At 42.5% G+C, this 25,204-nt stretch overlaps 1 protein-coding gene across 1 annotated transcript; it reads right to left on the minus strand.

Moving 5' to 3' along the window:
* Positions 1 to 19,492: 19,492 nt before the first annotated feature.
* On the minus strand, positions 19,493 to 20,974 carry LOC138803099 (PRAME family member 12-like). The gene has a single exon (XM_069986935.1). The coding sequence runs from the start codon at positions 20,972 to 20,974 to the stop codon at positions 19,493 to 19,495; it is 1,482 nt and encodes a 493-aa protein (XP_069843036.1).
* Between the last annotated feature and the right edge of the window lie 4,230 nt (positions 20,975 to 25,204).

Below are 25,204 nucleotides of genomic sequence, written 5' to 3' on the forward strand. Positions count from 1 at the left end.
TATAAGTAAATATATGTATATAATATAAACATATCATAGTTAGTTATATTTTAAATGTGCATCACAAATATTTATTTATATTTAAATGTAATTCATCTCATCATATATATACACATATATGTATATATGCATATATATATGTATATATAAGTATATGTGTGTGTGTGTGTGTATATATATATATGTATATATATATACCTTTTTGGTCAGTCGTGTGGATTGAAGTCTGGGCTTAGGTGCTGTCCTTGTGCTCTTCAACTCAAAGCGAGTGCTCTACTGCTTGAGACATTGCAGCACTTCTGGTTTTCTGGTGGTTTATTAGAAATAAGAATCTCATAGACTTTCATGCTCCGGCTGGCATTGAACTGTGATCCTCAGATCTTAGCCTCCTGAATAGCTAGGATTACAGGCGTGAGCAACCCGCACCCCCATATATTTATATTTGAGATTTGTTAGTGGAACAAAGGGTACAGAAACTGTTATTTTTATTACTAAAGGACTTCACATTGGCAGGTATAATTACAAGAAGACAACTAATAAATATTCACAGTGGCACAAAAATCCCTTAGGTGCCTAGCAAGACAGCACCTTTTTCCAGACACTCTATGTGGTTTGAGAGGTTTACAACCTAAGCAATTGTAGAAGATTTTTTTTAATTGTGAAAATACTGTACAGAGTGATTAAATTACATGGGCAAGATACTGAGTACATTTTGTATCAAGCATTGTTGCCTCCAAATTTGCCTCCCCTTCCCAGCCCTTTCCAGCCCCCATGCCCCCAACCGCCAAAGTTGTAGCGTCTTTCAACATAACAACTCGTACATCTCATTGTTGAAATGGGTCCACCTGTATCCCTGTTTAAACGATTTGTTATTTCCCTTCCCCATCCAAAAATTATACCAACACCAAAAACAGTGAAAGCAGGGGTTATACCGTGGTGGAGGGACATACAAAGCAACGAAGAAATAATCTTATAAATATATTAGAAACAATCACATGAAAGGGGTTCATTCCCCTAAAATCAACTTATCTGAGATTTCTGCTTGATTCAGACATAAACTAGTTATTGCAAATAAGGGAAACCATGGGACATATGTTTCTTTGGGACTGGCTTACTTCACTTAATATATTTTTTTCCAAGTCTTTCCATTTCCTAATAAATGGGGCAATGTCATTTCTTTCTGATGGAGGCATAGAATTCCATTGTGTACATATACCACATTTTCTTGATCCATTCATCTACTGAGGGGCATATGGATTGGTTCCATATCTTAGCTAAGGTAAATAATGCAGCAATAAACATAGTCATGCTGGTAGCTTTAGTGTGTTCTTGTTAGAGATCATTTGGGTAAATGCCCAAAAGTGGGATTGCTGGGTAATAGGGGAGCTCTATGTGGAGTACTATTTTTTTTTGGTAGGGGAGTGGGATCGTGGGGCCTGAACTCTGGGCCTGGGCGCTCAAGGCTAGTGCTCTACCACTTGAGCCACAGCACCAATTCCGGCTTTTTTTTTGTTATGTGGTGTTGAAGAATTGAACCCAGGGCTTCAGGCATGCAAGGCAAGCGCTCTATCACTGAGCCAACTTCCCAGCCACATATGTGGAGTCTTTTGAGGAACCTACATACTGCTTTCCAAAGTGGTTGAAAAGTTTACACTCCCACCAACAATGCAGTAAGGTTCCCTTCTGTCTACAGCCCCTCCAGCACCAGTTGTTATTAGAGTTCTTGATTATACCCATTCTAACTGGGGTGAGGTGTTCGTATATCAATGTTGTTTTGATTTGCATTTCTTTTATGGCAAGAGAGGTTGAGCATTTCTTCATGTGTCTATTGGCCATCCTTCTTTCCTCTTCAGAGAAGTTTCTTTTTAAGTCTTTAGCCCACTTCTTTATTGAGCAGTTGTTTCTTTGAGTGTTTGTTGTTGGGGGATTGAATTTTTAGAGTTACAAGTATATTTTAGATATGAGACCATTGTCCATTTTAGGACTAGTGAAGAACTCAGAATCTGTGGGCTTTCTATTGATCTAGCTAGCTATGTCCTTTGCCTTGCAGAAGCTCTGCAATTTCAGGCAATCACATTTGTCCAGCTTTTCTTTGATTTCTTATGTTTCTGGGTCTCTACTAAGGAAATTTGGGCCTGTGCCAAGGAGACCTAGGGTTTCTCCTATTCCATCCTTTAATGTTTTCAGAGTGTCTGATTTGACTCTAATGTCTTTGATCCATTTGGAGTTGATTCTGGTGCAGGGTGATATATAGGGGTCGAGCTTAAGTTTTCTACAAGTGATTAGCCAATTTTGCCAGCACCATTTACTCAAGAGGCCCTTTCTTCCATTCTATTTTTTTTGGCTCCCTAATCGAAGATTAGCTGCCTATAGGTCTGTTGGTTCATTTCTGAGTTTTCCATTCTATTCCATTAGTGCTGAGGTCTGTTCTTGTGCAAGTACCAAGATGTTTTGATTACTATGGCTTTGTAGTAGAGTTTGAAATTTGGTATTGATATTCCTCCAGCACTGATCTTTCTGTTGAGGATCGTTTTTGCTATTAGGGATCTTTTATTGTTCTATATGAATTTTTATATTGCCTCTTCTATTTTCTTGAAGAATGAGGTTGGAATATTGATAAGTATCGCATTGAATTTGTAGATAGACTTGGGAAGTATTGAGATTTTCATGATGTTGATTTTTCTAATCCAGGAGCATGGGATTGTTGCCACATTCTAAGTTCTGTTTTGAATTCCTTTTTCAGATTTTTAAAGGTTTCATCATACAGGTCTTTCACATTTTAGTTAAGTTAATTCCTAGATATTTTATTTTTTTGTGGGGCTCTTATGAATGGATTTGCTTTCCTAAATTCAGCCACATTTTTCTCATTGTTGGCATATAGAAAAGCCATTGATTTGTGAGGGTAAATTTTATACCCTGCTACTTTGCCAAAGTTTTGAATCAGCTTGAGTAATTTGGGAGTGAAATATGTGACATTCCTTAAATACAAGATCATGTCATCCTCAAAGAAGGAATGTTTTACTTCTTTTTTCCCTATTTGGATCCCCTTTATGTTTGCATCTTGTCTTCTTGCTGTAGCCAGGCATTACAATACTAGATTGAAGAGAAGTGGAGAGAGTGGACATTCTTGCCTTGTTCCTGACTTAAGAGGAAATGGCTTTATTTTTTCACCATTCAGTATAATGCTGGCTGTAGGTTTGTCATATACAGCCTTTATTGTATTGAAGAGTGTTCCATGGATTCCTAATTTTTCGAGAACCTTCATCATAAAGGGGTGTTGGATCTTGTCAAATGCTTTTTCTACATCTATTGAAATAACCAGTTGTTTCTAATTCTTGTTCTTGTTGATATGATGAATTATATTAATTGATTTGCATATATTGAACCAGCTTTGCATCCCTGAAATGAATCCAGTTTGATCGGGACATATGATTTTCTGGATGAATTTTGAAGTCGATTGGCCAAAATTTTGTTGAAAAGTTTTGCATCAATGTTCATCAAAGTAATGGGTCTATACTCATCTTTCTTTGATGAGTCCCTGCCTTGTTTTGGGATGAGGGTTATGATGCCTTCATAGAATGTGTTCTGTAGTGAACTTTCTCTTTCAATTTCATTAAAGAGTTGGTGGAGTATTGGTGTGAGCTCTGCTTTGAATGCCTTGTAGAATTCTGTTGTAAAGCGATCTGGTCCTGGGTTTTCTTACATGCGTGGACTCTTATTGCTGTTTCTATTTCAATGCTTGATATGGACCTGTTAAGATGGTTTAACTCATCTTGGTTTAGTTTTGGCATGTCAATATTTGCTAGGAAAGGTCCATTTCTGCCAAGTTCTCAAACTTATTAACATAAAATTTTGAGAAATATTCCCTTTTAATGTTCCGAATCTTGGTTGTTTCTGTGGAGATATTTCCACTCTCATTTCTGAGTTTATTTATTTGGGTGTGTTCTCTTCTTTTTCTTATAATATTTGCTAAAGCTCTGTCAATTTTGTTATTTTTTTTAGGAACCAACTCTTTGTTTTGTTGATTCTTTCTATAGTTTTTTTTGGATTCTAATTCATTTAATTCTGACTTAATTTTAATTATTTCTTTCTGTCTACTTGATTCGGGTTTATTTTGCTGCTCTTTTTCAAGGAGGTTCAGATGTCTCATTAAATTGTTGGTTTCAGATCTCTCCAATTTGATATAAGAACTCAGAGCTATAAACTTGCCTCTGAGTACTGCCTTTGTTGTGTCCCACAGGAGCTGGTAATTTGTGTGCTCAATTTTGTTGAACATCATGAACATTTGAATTTCCTTTCTAATCTGTTTTATGACCCATTTGGGATTAAGTAATGTGTAGTTGCCCCTCCATGTGTTACAAGACTTTCTTTGGTGGCTTTTGTTGTTGAGTTCTAATGTTTTTCCCTTGAGGTGTGAGAGAATGCAAGGTATAACTTCAATGTTTCTGAATTTGGACAAGTTTGCTTTGTGACCTACAATGTGTTCTATTTTGGAAAATGTTCCATGTGCTGCTAAGAAGAATATGTATTCTGATGCTGCTTGGTGAAATATTCAGTAGATGTCTGCTAAATCTAGTTGATCTATGTAGTTGTTTAGATCTGCGGTTTCTGTCTTGAGTTTTTGCCGAGTTGATCTATCTAGTGTGGATAGTGGTGTGTTAAATGCCCCAACAATTAATGTCTTTGGATTTCTGTGGGATTTGAGGGAAAGTAGTGTTTATTGGATAAATTTGGGTGTTCCTTTGTTGGGTGAATAGATATTTAGAATTGTAATATCCTCCTGAAGGAGAAATCCTTTAATTAGTATGTCTGCACATATATGCACCGTCCATGAGTCCCTCTTAGTGTGTAATGGATAAATGTTCGTCCTGGTTCAGCTGTGTCAGGAGAAAGCCAAGTGCATATGCCTGCTGTCCAAGGAGAAAATGAAGACTAGAGAGCTTTTGGAGCTCCTGTCTCTCCTCGCACAGGGCTTCAGATGCCAACACAGAATAAGCCCCCCACCACTGCAGTTGCTTCAGAGGCATCAGGCTCCTGGGTGGGCAAAATGAGGGAGGAGCAGAAAGGATTTGAAGAATTGCAACTTCAAGGTCGTGTGGAACCTGCAAGAGGAGAGGTCAGCGTTCCCTTCTCCATACAGGACTCCCATGCAGAGCATGTCCTGCTGCAGGTCCCCACATCCAGAGCTGCCCACAGCTGGCGGGCTCTGGCTTGCAGCACTCTGTCCCTTTTTTCTGTAGTCTGATGGGGATGATTGTGCCATACTGAGTCCTAACATACTCAGCAGCCCCCATAAGTAGGTGGTAAGGTGGCCTTCTCTAGGCCTTCATCTGCCTGGTGATAGGAAGGGTAAACTGCAGGCTCAGTAGAGCAGAGGCTGCTAGGAGAATGCCCAAATTCAAGGGATATCCAATGAACCATAGGTGGCCAGGTAAGAGGCCCATGTTATGCTTATCACAAAGAATAAATTGTTTTCAGAGTTCCGGGAAGATGGCGGAGGAGAAGCTGGAATCTGAACAAGCTCTCGCATAGAAAGCAGTTTTAGAGTTCCAGTGAACAGTCCTAAGCCAGAGAATCACACCAAGTGTGCCATCACAGGACAGAGAGTTAGACAAGAGAGGGGAAGCCAAGGCAAAAAGACACATCTGAGCGCCTGCCAGCAGCTGCTGCAGCAGCGGTGGCAGGATCACGGCAGAGTCCCCAGCCCGGGCCATAACTGAGCGATCACACAGACAGTCCGGGACAAAGGAGCCAGATGCAGCAGGCGAGTGGATTCTACTCAATACCAGCAAGAACCGACAAGGAGCGGACATCTTCATCCTGCACTTCGCAGACCAGAGACGACCCAGGATTCAAGACTCGACGTGAGTAGAAGCCCGACGTCCTCACGCCTTCTCAGGGAGCAGAGGAGGGAAGGCCACCACTCCCACCCCCAGCACCGGTGATCTCCATCTTGGATACCGACAAAGCTCGGAGGAGCTGCCAGCTCCAACCCAGGCCTTGGAATAAAACGAGTCATTTAGCAGGTCACAAGAACTTAACGGCAAAGTGACCTGCCAGACTCGGCTCCATCCAGGGAAAAGTCACCCAGCTCAGGCACCAGCCATTGGAGTGGCTTTCCTCACTGGGTAACCAGAGTTAGAGGCTTACTCTCCCTCTAGCAGCCTCCACAATCAATTGAAAAACAGAAACCCTGAGAACGGCTCCAGGCTGGGCTCTGTGTTAGCCCCAGGAAAAAGCTACTGATTGTTGAAAGGCCTCAACCCTACCCAGAACCTAGCCTCACCACTGCATCCCCCTCTTTTGTGATTCTCAAAGCAGATCACCCTCCCAGTAAACTAATGTGGGAGGGGGATCTCAAAATCTTGGGTAAAGCAGAGCATTTTTCTGCCTGTTCGAACAAACTGACTGAAGAAACCAATCAAGCCACAGGACCTCAAGCTGACCAGAGACTCCAACAAGAGGCTGGTTACAGACAAAAGGGAGATACAGGATTCTTCCCATCCCTCCCAAAAAAAATTTAAAAAAATATGAAAGAACTTTTTTTTTCTTTTTTTTCTTCCTCTTCATTTCTTTTCTTTCTTTTTTTCTTTTTTTTTTTTTTTTGGTACCTTATATATATATATATATATATATATATATATATATATATATATATATATATAATTTTTTTCCTTTTCTAAAAATTTTATTAATCTTTAATTTTTGCCTTTTTTGAAAAAATAATTGTTTTCCAGTAACTTTGTTTTCCTCTTATAATTTTTATTTTAGGAACACATGAATGTGAATTTTCCTTTCTTTTCTTGTCTTCTTTCTCTTTTTCTTTCTTTCTTAACTATCTTTTTGGTTTTTTTTTTGTCTAGCTCTACTGAACTTCTGATCTTTTTTCTCCCTTTCTAATCATTTTCACCTTTTCTTCTCTTTTGATCTTCTGTATGTGACTTAACACTTGTCCTAAACATCCTCAGATAAACCCGTAGTTAACTAGTAGACCCTATCCCCCATTGTGTACACACTTAATCCACAAATTTATTACTCAATTCAAAACCTCTGAGACTTAAATTCCTTAATAGCAGTACTACCTCTTTATACCTATATAATATTTTAAGCATTTTTTTAAAGTTTTTCACTTCTCCTCTATGTCCCTACCCTTCTATTAATATACTCACATTCCTCTCTAAATACATGGTCTTTTAGTCTCCATAATAATATTAATTTTTACATTTCTATTTTTTTTCTGGTCTCTTTTCATTTCCCTTTCCCATTCTTCTTTTTCTCTCTCTCTCTACATGCATCCTACCCAACCTATTTTCTGCATTGGTATTAGGACATAGTTAACTCTCCCTGTGCCTCCCCACACCAATCTATTCCTATTTTATACCCACATCTCTCCCTAACCCTAATAATTTCCGGTTTTCCAAATTCTTCTCTGCAGTTCGAAGCCCATTAACATACAGTTGTTTGATGTTGAATAGACGTATCTGTTGAACTACATTGTATCTGTAGACTATTGACTGTACAAATGCAAACTTTCATTGATGATTGCCTTAAGATAGTGTTCTAGCACAAAACTGGTGCTATTTTCATCTCAAATTGGCAGAGTAAGCCGAAAAAAACACTAGAAAATGGCAAATCCGGATATCTCAAGTCCCAATCTTGATAATCAGGGGTCAGAACAGATAATGAATAATTCAGAGGAGAGTTCCCAAATAGCTCTACAAACACTGCTGGCAAACATGATAAATGAGAAGTTTGACAACTTACAAAGGACTCTGTATGAGCGTGAAAGGGAGAGAGAGGAGGTATCCCAAAAGCTTATACAGGAATATCATAAGCGGGACGAAGCTACTCCAAAACTGATACAGGATTTGCATGAAAAACTTGAGAATACTCAAAGAGAAAGGGAGGAATGGCGTGAGTAGGCTGAGACCACTCAAAGAGAACTGCAGGAATCCCACGAACGAGAGGAAAGAGAACTACAGGAATCCCATGAACAGGAAGAAGCTAATCAAAGAGTAATACAGGAATTGAGAGACCAGGTAGAGAATACACAAAGATCACTAAATGCATTCATGGAATCCATTAACAAAGAGCTGAAGGAAGTTAGGGAGACCACAAAGGGAATGCTGAATGGAACCCAACAGAAGGAATGGGAGTCCAAAGAAACCATAACCAATCAACTAAGTGATTTGAGAACAAACACTGAACACCAAATTAAGGAAGTAAAGAAATTCATACAAGACATAAAACAGAGCTTCAACAAAGAACTTGAAGCCATCAATGCTGACCAACTAGAAGGAAAAGAGATAAAAACCAAAGTAGAGAGTCTTGACAGCAGGTTAGACCATGCAGAAGATCTAATCTCAGGGATTGAAGACAGCCTAGATATTATAGATAAAGAACATACAACCATCCAAGACAAGTCCAAGAAATATGATAGATCTATCCAACACCTGGAAGACACCATCAGAAGGCCTAATCTAAGGATAATGGGTGTAGAGGAGCACCTAGAAACAGAAGTTAACGGTGTAGGAAATTTGTTTAACAGTATCCTAGCAGAGAACTTCCCAAACATACAAAAAGATAGGCCTATTCAGATACAAGAAGCTTTTAGAACCCCAAATAGACCAGACCAGAATAGGACATCCCACCTTCACATTATAATCCACACAGGATCAACTCAGACCAAGGAAAAGATCCTAAAAGCTGTCAAGGAGAAAAGGATAATCACCTATAAAGGGAAACTAATTGGAATCACCTCAGATTTTTCAGCAGAGACAATCAAAGCAAGAAGAGCCTGGAATGATGTATGCCATGCCCTAAAAACAAACAACTATCAACCAAGAATACTGTACCCAGCGAAACTATACTTCATAACTGAAGGCCAAATAAAAACCTTCCATAGCAAAGAAAAATTGAAGCAATACATCTCCACCAAACCAGCCCTACAAGAGATTCTTAAAGATGTCCTACACATAGAAAACCAACAATACCGCAACAAAGGCCAAGAAACTGGACCCAAACTGAGAATCCAAGAACCATAGGAAGAACCCAGTTTTCGCAGACCCAAAGAAGGTGAATAACATGGCAGGAACTCCCAAATACCTCTCAGTCGTATCTGTTAACGTTAACGGACTGAACTCTCCAATTAAGCGACATAGACTGTCTAGTTGGATTAAAAAACAAGACCCTTCTATCTGCTGCCTGCAGGAGTCATATCTTGCCCGTAAAAAAAAACACATTTTAAAAGTTAAAGGCTGGAACAAAATCTACCAAGCAAACGGCCTCCATAAACAGGCGGGAGTTGCAATCCTAATATCAGATAAAATAGACTTCAAATTAAAATTCGTGAGAAGAGATAAAGAAGGTCGCTACATACTAATTAAAGGATCTCTCCTTCAGCAGGATATTACAATTCTAAATATCTATTCGCCAAACAATGGAGCACCCAAATTTATCAAAGAAACACTACTTTCCCTCAAATCCCATATAGATCCAAAGACATTAATTGTTGGGGATTTTAACACACCACTCTCCCCACTAGATAGATCAACTCAGCAAAAACTCAACAGAGAAACCGCAGATCTAAACAACTGCATAGATCAACTAGACTTAAGAGACATCTACGGAACATTTCACCCAGCAGAATCAGAATACACGTTTTTCTCAGCAGCACATGGAACGTTTTCTAAAATAGACCACATTTTAGGCCACAAAGCAAACTTGTCTAAACTCAGAAACATTGAAGTTATACCTTGCATTCTCTCTGACCACAAGGGAATAAAATTAGAACTCAACACCAAAAGCCACCAAAGAAAGTCCGGTATCACATGGAGGCTGAACAACACACTGCTGAACCAAGAGTAGTAGGTCATGGAAGAGATTAGAAAGGAAATTCAAATGTTCATGCTATTCAACAAAATTGAACACACAAATTACCAGCTCCTCTGGGACACAGCAAAGGCAGTACTCAGAGGCAAGTTTATAGCTCTGAGCTCCTACATCAACAAATTGGAGAGATCTGAAACTAGCAATTTAATGACACATCTAAACCTCCATGAAAAAGAGCAGCAAGATAAACCCCAATCCAGTAGATGGAAAGAAATAATCAAAATTAAATCAGAATTAAATGAAATATAATAAAAAAAACTATAGAAAGAATCAACAAAATAAAGAGTTGGTTCTTCGAAAAACTTAAAAAAATTGACAGACACTTAGCATATCTTATCAGAAAAATAAGAGAACACACCCAAATTAATAAACTCAGAGATGAGAATGGAAACATCACCACAGAAACAAACAAGATTCAGAACATTATAAGGGAATACTTCTCAAAATTTTATGCTAATAAGTTTGACAACTTGACAGAAATGGACCTCTTCCTAGCAAATATTGACATGCCAAAACTAAACCAAGATGAGTTAAACTATCTTAACAGGCCCATATCAAGCTTTGAAATAGAAACAGCAATGAGAGACCTACCTCCCAGCTAAGAAAAGTCCAGGACCAGATGGTTTCACAGCATAATTTTACAAGGCCTTCAAAGCAGAGCTCACACCAATATTCCTCCAACTCTTCAATGAAATTGAAAGAGAAAGCTCACTACCGAACACATTCTATGAAGCCATCATAACCCTCATCCCAAAACCAGGCAGGGACTCATCAAAGAAAGAGAAGTATAGACCCATTTCTTTGATGAACATTGATGCAAAACTTCTCAACAAAATTTTGGCCAATCGACTTCAACAATTCATCCAAAAAATCATACACTACGATCAAACAGGATTCATTTCAGGGATGCAAAGCTGGTTCAATATACGCAAATCAATTAATAGTATTCATCACATCAACAGGAGCAAGAATAAGAACCACATGGTTATCTCAATAGATGCAGAAAAAGCATTCGACAAGATTCAACACACCTTCATGATGAAGGTTTTGGAAAAATTAGGAATCAATTGAACATTCTTCAATACAATAAAGGCTGTATATGACAAACCTACAGCCAGCATTATACTCAATGATGAAAAACTAAAGCCATTTCCTCTTAACTCAGGAACAAGACAAGGATGCCCACTCTCTCCACTTCTCTTCAATCTAGTATTAGAATGCCTAGCTACAACAATAAGACAAGATGCAGACATAAAGGGGATCCAAATAGGGAAAGAAGAAATAAAACTCTCCCTCTTTGCAGATGACATGATCTTGTACTTAAAGAATCCCATAGACTCCACTCCCAAATTACTCAAGCTGATTCAAAACTTTGGCAAAGTAGCAGGTTATAAAATTAACCCCCCAAAATCAATGGCTTTTCTGTATGCCAACAATGAGAAAAGTGTGGCTGAAATTAGGAAAGCAACTCCATTTGTAATAGCCCCACAAAAAATAAAATACCTAGGAATTAACTTAACTAAAGAAGTGAAGGACCTCTATGATGAAAACTTTAAAATCTTAAAAAAGGAAATCAGCACAGAACTAAAAAAAATGGCAAAGCCTCCCTTGCTCCTGAATTGGAAAGATTAACATCGTGAAAATGGCAATACTTCCCAAGGCTATCTACAAATTCATCCCAATACCTATCAAAATTCCAACCTCATTCTTCAAGGAAATAGAAGAGGCAATCCAAAAATTCATATGGAACAATAAAAGACCCCGAATAGCAAAAGCGCTCCTCAATGGAAAGAACACTGCTGGAGGAATATCAATACCAAATTTCTAACTCTACTATAAAGCCATAGTAATCAAAACAGCTTGGTATTGGCATAAGAACAGACCTCAGGACCAATGGAATAGAATTGAAAACCCAGAAATGAACCTACAGACCTATAGCCATCTAATCTTCGATAAGGGAGCTAAAACAATAGAATGGAACAAAGACAGCCTCTTCAGTAAATGGTGCTGGCAAAATTGGTTAACTACATGTAAAAAACTAAAGCTAGATCCTTATATATCACCCTGCACCAGAATCAACTCCAAATGGATCAAAGACCTTGCAGTCAAAGCAGACACTCTGAAAACATTACAGGATGGAATAGGAGAAACCCTAGGTCTCCTTGGTTCAGGCCGAAATTTTTTGAATAGAGACCCGGAAACACAACAAATCAAAGAAACGTTGGACAAATGGGATTGCCTAAAGGTGCAGAGCTTCTGCATGGCAAATGACATAGCTAGCTAGATCAATAGAAAGCCCACGGATTGGGAGAAGATCTTTACTAGCCATACACCGGACAAGGGTCTCATATCTAAAATATACTTGGAACTCAAAAAATTAAACCCCCCAACAACAAATCCTCAATGAAACAACTGCCCAATAAATAAGTGGGCGAAAGACTTAAAGAGAAACTTATCTGAAGAAGAAAGAAGGATGGCCAATAGACACATGAAGAAATGTTCAACATCCCTAGCCATAAAAGAAATGCAAATCAAAACAACATTGAGATATCACCTCACTCCAGTTAGAACAGCAAAAATCAAGAACTCTAACAACAATAGTTGCTGGAGGGGATGTGGACAGAAAGGAACCTTACTTCATTGTTGGTGGGAATGTAAACTTATTCAACCACTTTGGAAAGCAGTATGGAGGTTCCTCAAAAGACTTCACATAGAACTCCCCTATGACCCAGCAATCCCACTTTTGGGTATTTACCCAAATGTTTACAAACAAGACCACACTAAAGCTACCAGCACAACAATGTTTATTGCAGCATTATTTACCATAGCTAAGATATGGAACCAACCCAGATGCCCCTCAGTAGATGAATGGATCAAGAAAATGTTTTATATATACACAATGGAATTCTATGCCTCCATCAGAAAGAATGACATTGCCCCATTTGTTAGGAAATGGAAAAACTTGGAAAAATTATATTAAGTGAAGTAAGCCAGGCCCAAAGAAACATAGGTCCTATGGTTTCCCTTATTTGCAATATCTAGTATATGCATGAGTCAAGTGGAAAAGGTCAGATAATGTGATGTCAGAAAAATGAACCCTTAGATATGTATTTTAATGTTTTTTTTTCTTTCATGCATGTGTTTCTAACGCATTTATAAGATTATTTCTTTGTTGCTTTGTATGTCCCTCCCCCACAGTATAACCCCTGCTTTCACTATATTTGATGTCAGTATAACTTGAGGAGGAGATGGGGAAAAACCAGTTGTTTAAGGATACAGGTGGACCTGTTGCAACAATGAGAAGTACAATTGTCATGTCTAAAACGAGCTTTACAACGTCGGTCTGTGGGGGGGGAATGGGTGGGAAGGAGAAGGATTGGGTTCTGGGGGAAGGGGGGAGGCTTGGAAGGGACGTGAAGGGTCAACAAAAGGAGGAGGCTGCAATGCTTGGTAAGAAATGTACGCATTATCCTGCCCATGTAATTGTAACCCCTCTGTACAGTATGTTCACAAGTAAAATAAAATAATAAAAAAATAATGCTGCAATAAACATAGTTGTGCTGGAAAAAAAAAGAATAAATTGTTTTCAAAGGGAAACACAAAAACCTCCAAAGATTTGTTCTTCCAGTCATGGGGCTTGAACTCAGGGCCTGACCCTGAGCTCAAGCTCTTTTTGATCAAGAATGGTGGTCTACCTTTTGAGCCTCACCTCTCCTTCCAGCTCTTTCTGTGTGGAATTGAACCCAGGGCTTCTAGCTTGCTAGGCGATCATTCTATCACTGAGCCACATTCTCAGCTAGGATGATCCCCCACCCTCAAACCCATATAGCCATTCCTCAGATAAATAGGAACTAGGGTCTAGGATGAATATGAAGCACAAACCTGGTTTACATGGAAACACTCCCCTGCCCCCTCCTCATCACCCTTATTTAAAGTTTCTCTTTTACTATTAGGGGATGACAAAGCGAGAGGGAAATCCTGAGAGAGGAGTACCAAGGACAGTGGCTCATTGAGCCCTACAGCCTCCCACACACAAGTGGTCCTATAGATTCCCATCTTACCTGACTCAATGTGGAGTCTATACTGTCTCCCCACTCCTGCAAGGCTCAGGATGAAATAAAGGTAAGTCCTGGCCTCAGCCCATTCCCAGGGTAGAAGCTCCTAGTCCCAGACTGACTCCCATCTCTGACTGACCTTAGTTAGGCTGGACCCCCCACTCACCACTGTGTTGGTGTCAATGATCTCATGGATGGATTCTAGTAAGAAGGTCTATGGCAAAGAACAGAAGCAGCAGGATGAGCAGGGAGGAAAGAGCCGGGACAATTGGTCTAGGATCTTCCTCCTTGGAGCCCTCGCATCTAGCCATTGCTATCCTGACTCAAAGCACGGCCAAGGACAGGGGGTGAGACAAGATATCAGGAGAACAGGACTAAAGGAGGTACTACGTTATCTTGGCGCACTTGAAATTTCCAATTATATTTGGCCCATGCCAATCCCAAAGCAAATACGCAATGCCACTCCATGTTGTTGTCCATGAGTGATGTCCCTGAGCTCTTTTACTCAAGGCTGGCTCTCTACCACTTGAGCCACATGGCCACTTCTTATCCTTAAGGATAAGAGTCTCACACATTTTCCTGCCCAGGCTGGCATGGAAGCCAGATCTGAGTTTCCAGAGTAGCTAGGATGACAGGCGTGAGTCACAAGTGCCTAGCATGTGATGCCTTTTGAAAGCATCTTTGTGAGTCTGTAAAAGGAACCCCAAAGGGTCTGGATAGACCATGACCCAATCAAGGAGCTGAGATCGGGGAAGGCTGATGTTCTAGCCATTTTGTTCCCCAAAATTATAAATTACAGGTGGTGTTGGATGCATTAAACTCCTATGCCAACAACCACCAGGCTTATTGGGGAAAAGGTAGAGAATACCCAAAGATTGCAGTTTAGAAATCTCTGATTTTGCATGTATATGTGTTGTGTGTGTGTGTGTGTGTGTGTGTGTGTGTGTGTGTGTGTGTGCGTGTGTGTTTACCAGGGCTTGAACTCAGAGCCTTGGTGGTAACCTTTAGCTTGTTTGTACAAAGTTGTGCTCTAACATTTGAACTATAATAGCTCTGATTCCCAGCTTTTTGGTGATTTATTGGAGATAAGAGTATGCCCAGGCTAGCTTTGAATCTTGATTGATCCTCTGGTATCAGCCATGAGTAGCTAGAATTATAGGCATGAGCCACTGGCAACCAGCTGCATGGATGTCTTTTCGTATTTTCTGTTCTAACAGCTGTCTACTTGCCCTGGCCTAGATCTCTGAGCTCTACATCAGCTCCCAGCAATCCCTGACTGGGTGGAGAACATAATGCTCAAACCTGTCGCTGCATCCCATTTCTTTGTCCTCAGGGGAGGCTATATTTCCTCTGAAGCTTGGAGGGGTAGGAGGAGGGGGAGGAAGGAGAGCTGTAGATGGGTGCTCAGCTAGGAGAGAGGCATTCTGTTTTTCCAAGAAGGGAAGTGTGGCCAGATGCTACTGGCTCATGCTCTCATATTCCTAGCTCCCTCATGAGGCTGAGATCTGAGGATTGACAGAGGCAGCCCATCAAGAAATGTCTGTGAGACTCTCCTCTCCCAAGAACCCCTGAAACCTGGAAGAAAAGCTGTGGCTCAAGTGGTAAAGTGCTATCCTTGAATGAAAAAACTGAGGGACACAGCCCAGGCCCTGAGTTCAAGCCCTACTACAAAGATGCACTCATGCCCATTTGCACACACACACACACACACACACACACACACACAAACACAAACACACACAGAGGAAGGTGGTAATGATAAGCTGAGCTAGAACCATGAGCAGTGTTCAGGCATAATCATAGTAAACCCTCAAGCCACATTAGTTGTTTCTCCTTAAGTCCTTCTTGGGCTGAGGGGTCTGGGCCATGGCAGTAAGTACTATGGAACCTGCCCCTCCATCCCAGCACGGGGCCACAGGACCAAGGGAAGGACACTATGGATGCTTGTTTGTACTTGGCTCATTATTGCAGACCTTCATCTGCCCCCTGAGCACTGGTGAGGAAAGCAGGGCTCGGAGTCACAGGACTCCTGGGATATAGCGACTGCTACAAGCAGCAGCCAGCAGCTTTGGATTCCTGAGCCTACAAGGCTTTCATGAGCCCAAATCAACACTGCCCAAGGTGTGCCTGACAAATTTGCATTCTTATGATTCCCCTGTGAGCGGGCATTAACTGGTCTACCCCTTCTGGCCCAGAAACATGATCTGAGATGTCGATTTACTGCTCAGATCCACACTGCACACATGACAAATGCCATTTTGATTACCCGGCCATTGACCTCCATGCCACAAGGCTTGATCCTTACCTGGTACTGTGGCCCGCTCTGTAGGCAAAGGCCTCAAAGGAGTGTGTTCTCAAGACTTGAAGGACACCTAGACATTGTGAGACCATCAGGAGCCCACTGGAAAGTACTCTGCCTAGAGCCACAGCATGAGGTCAAAACAGGCCAGGTATTGGTCATGGGGCTCTAACTCTGGACCTGGGCACTGTCTCTCAGATCTTCAGCTTACCACTTCAGCCACAGCACCACTCCCAGTTTTCTGCTCGATCCTTGGAGATGAATCTCCCGGACATTCCTGCCCAGGCTGGCTTTGAACGGCAATCCCCAGATCTCAGCCTCCTGAGGAGCTATGAGGACCAGCATGAGCCAGCCGTGCCTGGCTGATCTGGTCTTTCACCACAGTGGACTAGGAGCCCCTGAAAGATGTTCTTTATTTTTTCCTGTCCAGTACTGGGGCCTGAAATCAAGGTATGTCCTGTAGACTCTTAGCTTTTTTTCTCAATGCGGCCACTCCACCCCTTGAGCCACAGCTCCATTTCTGGCTTTTGTTAGTTCATGGACAAGAAAGTCTCACTAACTTTCTTCCACTGAGCTGGTTTTGACCCACGATCTTTATCTCAGTCTCCTGAGTAGATAGGATTTATGGGAATTGAGCCACTGGTGGCATTGGGGTAGAAGCTTTACTTAAGCAAGCATTCTTCCCTGCATTTGTCCTGACTGCTCCATGCAAAGGGGGCTTGAGGGTCAGGAGTTGTGAAAAATAGACATCCAGCCACAGAAAATGGCTGGGGTCCTTGGTGAAAAGTCAAGCTAATCTTACCCTGGGCCCCATTGTTTGACCCCACCCTCTGCCCTATCTGTGACTCAAGTACAAACTTTGTCCCAGCCTTGAGTGTTCTGCCAGACTTTTCTGAAACCACAGAACCATCCACACCACTTGCTCTACACCACACCTCAGGACCTTTTTCCATGCTTTAACTTTTGCCTGTGGCTCTCTATCCTATTTCACATCTTAGAATTCCTGTGGAAATTTGGCACTGATTATATCATCTCCTGGAGCAAGTCCTTCCTTCAATTCTCCCTCTTTAAAAAAAATACTGAGTTTCTAGAGATGGAACTTGTGCAGGCTGACTGTCAAATGTTCTATCTTGGTGTGTGTGTGTGTGTGTGTGTGTGTGTGTGTGTGTGTGTGTGTGTGTGTGTGTGTGTGTGTGTGTGTATGCATGCCAGTCCTCGGGTTTGAATTCATGGCCTGGAGGCTATCCCTGACCTTTTGTGCTCAAGACTAGCACTCTAATACTTGAACCACAGCTCTACTTCTGGCTTTTTGGTTGTTTAATTGGAGAAAAGTGTCTCATATAGTCTTTCCTGCTTGCAATTGGGATCCTCAGATCTCATCCTCCTGAGTAGCTAAGATTACAGGGGTGAGCCATCAGCACCTGCCCTCTACCTCTTACCCATAACCTTGGCCCTCCTCTAAGTCCCAGATGAATATGTCTCACGATGCTCACTTTTCTTTGCCAATCTTGGGGCTTGAACTCAGGGTCTGGGCATGTTCCTGTGCTTGTTTTGCTCAAGGTTAGCACTTTTATCACTTAAGCTGCAGTGTCACTTTTGGCTTTTTCTGTTTCTGTGGTAGTGAGGAATCAAATCCAGGGCTTTGTGTGTGCTAAGTAAGCACTCTACCAATAAGTCACATTCAAAGCCCAAGGTTCACTTCTAAAGGGGGTTTTGACAGATTGATAACTTATAGTTTACATCGCCTGGGGGCTCCTTCTTGGCAAGTAGCAGATCCGGCCCATCCAGGACAGCCTCGAAGGTCTCCAGGATGGGAGACTCTGCCAGATCCCTCAGGGGGAGGCAGGGGAAGGGCCAGGAAGAGCCAGGCCTGCCCCAGGTCCTTCACTACCTCTGTGTGGCCCTGGGCATAGATCTCTATGAACAGTGAAGGGAACAGCAGCAAAGGAAGATCTTCTACAGCAAAGATGGCAAGGGCCTGGTTGCTCAGCAGACTCTGCATGGCTAGATGCTGGAGTGAGGGTGGGGCTCCAATGCTCATCCTGATGGACCAGATGTGGGCCAGGTGTGCAGGGCTCTCTGAATCCCAGCAGGGCCAGGCACTCACTGTGCAATCCAGAATTCTTCTTCTGTTCTCTGATCCCTAGATATCCTTCACACCCAACCCCAGCCTCACCATTGCATACCTGCCAATGAGATAGCAGCTTCTGATGGAATTTTTGAGACACACCATGCACACCTTGGTTGGCTTTTGCACTTGAGATTAATTCAAATATTGATTTTAACCAAAAAGGGAGAGGTTTAAAAGCCTGTCCCACACAGCCCAGCTTCTCTCTGTATTGTAAATCACACTTTATCAAAATGACCTCCACTTTTATTCCTTAATCCCTCCAGACATTCCCACAGATGTTCCACTGCAAAGCCTGCGAGGAGAGAAGTCATCCGAATTGATAACATCCACAAAGCCTGCAGGAAATCTTTTCTCTGGAGTTCTTTCCCTCTCTGAATCCCTTCCTATTCTTCTTCATCCTTCCTTCCTTCCCTCCTTCCCTTCCTCTCTCCCTATATCCCTCTCTCCCTTCCTTTCTTGCAAGTTTCTTTTTAATCCCAATCCTAGACCTCGGGTAAGGGTTTATTTGTTTGTGTATTTGTGCCAGTTCTTGCATCTAGGTGCTATCTCTGAGTTTTGGTTCACAATGCCAGAACTCTACTACTTGAGCCACAGCTCCACTTCTGGCCACTTTTGGAGGTTCACTAGAGATAAGAGTCTCAAAGATATCTGTGCCCAGGCTGCCTATGTATGGAAACGCTCAGATCTCCGACTTGCAGAGTTAAGGTTCTAGGTATGCACACTCGCCTCATTCTTTGGTGCTGAGAAATGATATCTTTCTACTCATGCTTTTTCACTTTTTTATTTTTGATCGATACAAAAAATTATAGATGGTAAGGGATTATTCCACAACTTAGGGGTTTTCTTACAACCATTCAGAAAAACAAAATCATGATCCAGTTCTTTCCAGGCAGAATTGACTCCAGATTCCTGCTGCTGTGTTCACAGGACACATGGAACCCCAAAGCACTCACAAACTCCTGGGGTTCCAGAGTTACAATTGAACTGACAAAGTCAGGACCAGTTGCCCTGTCTCTTCCATCCACACTGAACACTGGGGTCTGTGCCCCCTGGAGAATGCTCTTCCTGGCTTTCATTTTTGCTGCTAGGAATCAATTCTAGGAGAGAGGTGCACAACTACAAAGACAGAGTAGAAAGGCCAGAAAGATGCTCTTCTGTGAGCAGCCAGGAGCCATTTGACTCCAGGGTATAGAATCGGTACTTGTTCAGGTAATGACTGAATTTGGTACAGATCTGGACTTTATGGCTTGGTCTCATGTCCATCAAAGTCTGTGCCAAGACAGCAAGAACCTGGGCAAATCTCTCCGGGTGGATGTCCCATGGCCACTGATTTTGAGGGTAGTAGCTCTCCAGAGGGGCAGGATAGAGTCCTCGTCTCAAATGGCCCATCTGGGCCGTGTGGCTCAGGAGGATCTGCAGGGCGGCCATGGAGATATGGTTTCCATAGAAGCTGAAGAACCTGAGCTGGGAACACTGGCTCAGGGCGGGCAGCAAGGCCGAGAGCTGGACATCCGTGAAGGCTAAGTCCTCCAGGGCCAGGGTCTCCAGGGTGCCAGCCACTCCTTGCAGCAGGTCTAGCAGGGTCTCAAGACTGAAGCAGACCGTGGACAGGCTCCTCAGACGCAGGTGTTTGAGCTGCTTGGTGCAGGGACACTGGAACAGAAACCTCAGGTGAGCTTCGCTCAGCAGACATGAACTCAGAGACAAGGTCTTTAAGGACGTCAGCGTCCTGAGGATGGAGGGCGGCTTTTCATAGTGGAAGCAGACATCGTGTACATAAAGCTCCTGCAGATGCTGCAGCTGCCCCAGCTGTGCCCCAAATTTGCAGGAACACCAGCCATTCCTGGAGCTGGAAGTGAAGTAGCTGCCACACATCTTGGAGAAGGTGAGGATGTGAAGGTTCTTCATCTGGCCCAGGTAAGGGACAAATGTTTTCAGAACTTCTGGACATGGGAATTTACTCACCACCAGCTCCTGGATGGAGTCCAGTCTCACCACACGTAGAGCCTTCTGGATTTTATAGATGGAGCCGGACAGAATCCGCAGCTTCCTGGAGCACAGTTGGACTTGTTCTTGCCTCTCCCTGACCCACTGGAGCAGGTGGCCTTGGAAAGCATCCTGGGCACCATCTTTGATGGTCAGGTCCATGAGTAAAATCAAGGGCTGCTCTACAGTCGTCATTTTACCACAGCTCTCTGTTGGCCTGTCAGTCAGGACATCTGGATATGAGATTTGGGCCATTGAAGGGTAGCCCTGTATCCAGATGTTGGGGTGCTCTTTCCGCAGGTTGAGGACTTGCAGTTTCCACCAATTGGGGTGCTCCTTCTTGGCCAGTAGCAGATCGAGCCCATCCAGGACAGCCTTGAAGGTTTCCAGGTCTGGAGACTCTGCCAGGTCCCCCAGGGGGAGGCAGGGAAAGGGCCAGGCCTGCACCAGGGCCTTCAGCATCTCTGTGTGGGCCCTGGCATAGACCTCCATGAACAGCGAAGGGAACAGCAACACCGGTAGATCCTCCAGGGCAGAGACGGCCAGAGCCTGGTTGCTCAGCAGACTCTGCATGGCCAGATGCTGGAGCGAGGGTAGGGTCCTGCGGCTCATCTTCACAGGCCAGAAGTGGAGTAGATATGGACCAGGTGTGCAGGACACTCTGAATCTCAGTAGGGCCAGGCAATCACAGCAGACTCCAGGCTTCTGCTCTTTTCTGGCTCTTTGGCATCTTTATATCCTAGCCCCACCCTCCCCTCTGTGTAACTACCAATGGGAGAGCAGATTCTGATGGGATTTCTGAGTAACACACACCACACCCTGTCTGGATCTAATCATCTAGATTAATTTAAACAGAGATTCTACCCAGACTGATAGGATTAAAGGCAGGACCCACTGAGCCCAGCTTCCATTTCAAATGTGTAACACACACACACACACACACACACACACACACACACACACACACACACACACACACACACACACACACACACACACACAATTCCGGCCCTTATTTGTTAACCTTTTGAGAAAGTTACACAGATATCTCACTGCCTTGAGCCTGCAAATGTTCCAAGAACATCAGCCAGCCCAATCTGATAGCATCCACAAACACTTTTCTAGAAAATTCTTTCACTTCCTTCCTTCCTGTCCTCCTTTGCTTACATTGCCCCTCCTTCCTTCCCTCTTGCCCTTTCTCTCTTTTTTCTCTTTCTCTCCCTCTTTCTTGCTCTTGCTCTTTTTCTCTCACCCTTTCTCTCTGTCTCTTTTTTCTTTTTCTATCCCTTTTTCTGCTCTCTCTCAACTTCTCTCTCGCCATCCCTCCCTCCCTCCTGCCCTCTCTCTCCTTGTATCAAGTACTCAGGGCCTGTTGTTTTTATTTGGCTTTTTCCCTCAAGGCTGATGGCCGAGCACTCAAGCCACAGCTCCACTTCTGTTTTTTGTGGGTTTACTGGAGACAAGAATCCCTTGGACTCATCTGCTTCACTGGATTTGAACCATGAACCTCAGAGCTCAGACTCCTCTTTGCCTGGGATTACAGGAGTGATACACTAGGCGCCAGCAGCTAGTTTCTTTTGTAGGACAGGACAGAGGCCCTCTCTCTTTCTAAGGTCTCAACCTGTTGTGTTCAGTACATGCTGGGAACAGCTGATATCACCAACCCTGTGGTTCAGTATCAGATTTGGAAGATAAAAAGGGCATTTGACTGCTCTTTGTAAGTATCGTTCACATAGCAGGACACACATATTCATTAATTCAGTTATTTTATTTATTCATTCAAAAAATGCTTTCAGTCTCTAAGAAGGCAAGATTATTTCTTCTTTTCATGCTTTCTGGTTTTCTCTTCTTTGTTCTTTCAGTGTGTGTGTGGGGGGTCTGTGTGTGTGTCTGTGTGTTTGTGTCTGTGTGTATGTGCTTCTAGTGGGATTTGAACTCATGGTCTGGCACTGTCTGTCCCCCAGCTCTTTCCATTCAAAGTTGGCAATCTACCACATGATCCACAGATTCCACTTCAAGCTTTTGGTGGCTAATTGGAGATATGAGTCTAAGAGGCTCTTGCCCAGATTGAAGGTGAACTAGGATCCTCAGATTGTGATCTCCAGACTAGTTATAATTACAGCTGTGAGACACCAGCCTGAGCCTGAGGGGTGACTTAATCTCTTTGGGTTGTTGTTACTGATCTTGACTTTGAATTCAGAGCTCTTTTGCTCAAGGCCAGTACTCTACCACATTGACCCACAGCTCCACTTCTGGTTTTCTGGTGGTTCACTAGAGATAAGAGTCTCGTGGACTTTCCTGACCAGGCTGTCTTTGAACTGTGATTCTCAGATTTGTAAGTAGTTCAGGAGCTAGAATTCTGGGCAGAAGCAGTACTCTGATTTTTGGATTCTGAGAAATGACATCCTTCTGCTTACTGTTCTCTTTTCTTTGGAAATGAATTAATTGATGTGTAGACATAGAAAACTGTACACAGTATATTTTAGATATGAGACCCTGTCCGTTGTATGGCTAGTAAAAATCTTGTCATTTGCCCTGCAGAATCTCTGCAACCTTATGCAATCCCATTCGTCCAACCTTTCTTTGATTTGTTGTGCTTCCGGGTCTCTATTCAGAAAATTTCGGCCTGAACCAAGGAGACCTAGGGTTTCTCCTATTCCATCCTGTAATGTTTTCAGAGTGTCTGCTTTGACTGCAAGGTCTTTGATCCATTTGGAGTTGATTCTGGTGCAGGGTGATATATAAGGATCTAGCTTTAGTTTTTTTACATGTAGTTAACCAATTTTGCCAGCACCGTTTACTGAAGAGGCTGTCTTTGTTCCATTCTATTGTTTTAGCTTCCTTATCGAAGATTAGATGGCTATAGGTCTGTAGGTTCATTTCTGGGTTTTCAATTCTATTCCATTGGTCCTGAGGTCTGTTCTTATGCCAATACCAAGCTGTTTTGATTACTAGGGCTTTATAGTAGAGTTTGAAATTTGGTATTGATATTTCTCCAGCAGTGTTCTTTCCGTTGAGGAGCGTTTTAGCTATTCGGGGTCAAGAAACAACTGCCCAATAAATAAGTGGGCGAAAGACTTAAAGAGAAACTTATCTGAAGAAGAAAGAAGGATGGCCAATAGACACATGAAGAAATGTTCAACATCCCTAGCCATAAAAGAAATGCAAATCAAAACAACATTGAGATATCACCTCACTCCAGTTAGAACAGCAAAAATCAAGAACTCTAACAACAACAGATGCTGGAGGGGATGTGGACATAAAGGAACCTTACTTCACTGTTGGTGGGAATGTAAACTTGTTCAACCACTTTGGAAAGCAGTATGGAGGTTCCTCAAAAGACTTCACATAGATCTCCCCTATGATCCAGCAATCCCACTTTTGGGCATTTACCCAAATGTTTACAAACAAGACCACACTAAAGCTACCAGCACAACAATGTTTATTGCAGCATTATTTACCATAGCTAAGACATGGAACCAACCCAGATGCCCCTCAGTAGATGAATGGATCAAGAAAATGTGGTATATATACACAATGGAATTCTATGCCTCCATCAGAAAGAATGACATTTCCCCATTTGTTAGGAAATGGAAAGGTTTGGAAAAAATTATATTAAGTGAAGTAAGCCAGGCCCAAAGAAGCATAGGTCCCATGGTTTCCCTTATTTGCAATATCTAGTATAGGTATAAGTCAAGCGGAAAAGGTCAGATAATGTGATGTTAGGAAAATGAACCCTTAAATATGTATTTTAATGTTTTCTTTTCATTCATGCATATGTTTCTAACGCATTTATAAGATTATTTCTTTGGTGCTTTGTATGTCCCTCCCCCACAGTGTAACCCCCGCTTTCACTATATTTGATGTCAGTATAACATGTGGAGGAGATGGGGACAAACAAGTCGTTTAAGGATTCAGGTGGACCTGTTGCAACAAAGAGAAGTACAAAATGTCATGTCAAAACCAGCTTTACAATGTCGGTGTGTAGGGGGGAGGGTGGTATAATTGGGTGGTGGGAGGGGGGAGGCTGGGAAGGGAGGTGAAGGGTAAACAAAGGAGGAGGCTGCAATGCTTGGTAAGAAATGTATGCATTATCCTGCCCATGTAATTGTAGCCCCTCTGTACAGTATGTTCTCAAATAAAATAAAATTAAATTAAAAAAAAAAGAAAACTGTACACAGTCAGATGTTTGCTTACAACGATTTAGAAAGACTAGATTATATTTGAGTTCTTTCTAGGCAGAATTCATTTGAGATTTCTGATGGTTGGTGCACAGGAAACATGTACCCCGAAAGTACCCACAGACACCTGGGGCTCCAGAGCTACAATTGACCTGAAAATCTCAGGATCATAAGGGAAACCTGGATTCGGAAATCCTTACCGAAAAGACCACCAGAGACCATCACCAATGTAAAAGCAAAGGAGTCTTTACTGCAAACTGAAGCTTGGTCTCGCTATTCCCCTCCCCCTCTCAACCCCTCTCCCCAGTCCCGCTGTGTACAAGTCAGCAGCTGACAATGCTGAGAGGCCCCAAGCCCAGGGTTACAGCACCTGTTGTACACTTTTTAGGGAAGGCAGGGGCTTTGCATAATCATATCCTCTTGTAACAAATCACTAAACTCCCCGGCAAAATCATAAAACAACTCCATAGTATGATTGGCACACTACACAGAGAGAAAGGACCAGAAACAGGTTGTTGGTTAGATCCAGGGGGCTGACGTAATTTGCACTGGTCGGCTTGCACATGGGAGTCTTCAAGAGGATGCGTGCTAAACTGCAGGGTGTCCAGTTCAGAGAATGGTCACCAGACCCCAGGAAGGGCTGTTCTGGAATTTCAAATAC

This window comes from Dipodomys merriami, unplaced genomic scaffold, assembly GCF_024711535.1.
Source record: "Dipodomys merriami isolate MVZ:Mamm:240054 unplaced genomic scaffold, mDipMer1.0.p SCAF_333, whole genome shotgun sequence".
In the NCBI taxonomy this organism is placed as follows: Eukaryota; Metazoa; Chordata; class Mammalia; order Rodentia; family Heteromyidae; genus Dipodomys; species Dipodomys merriami.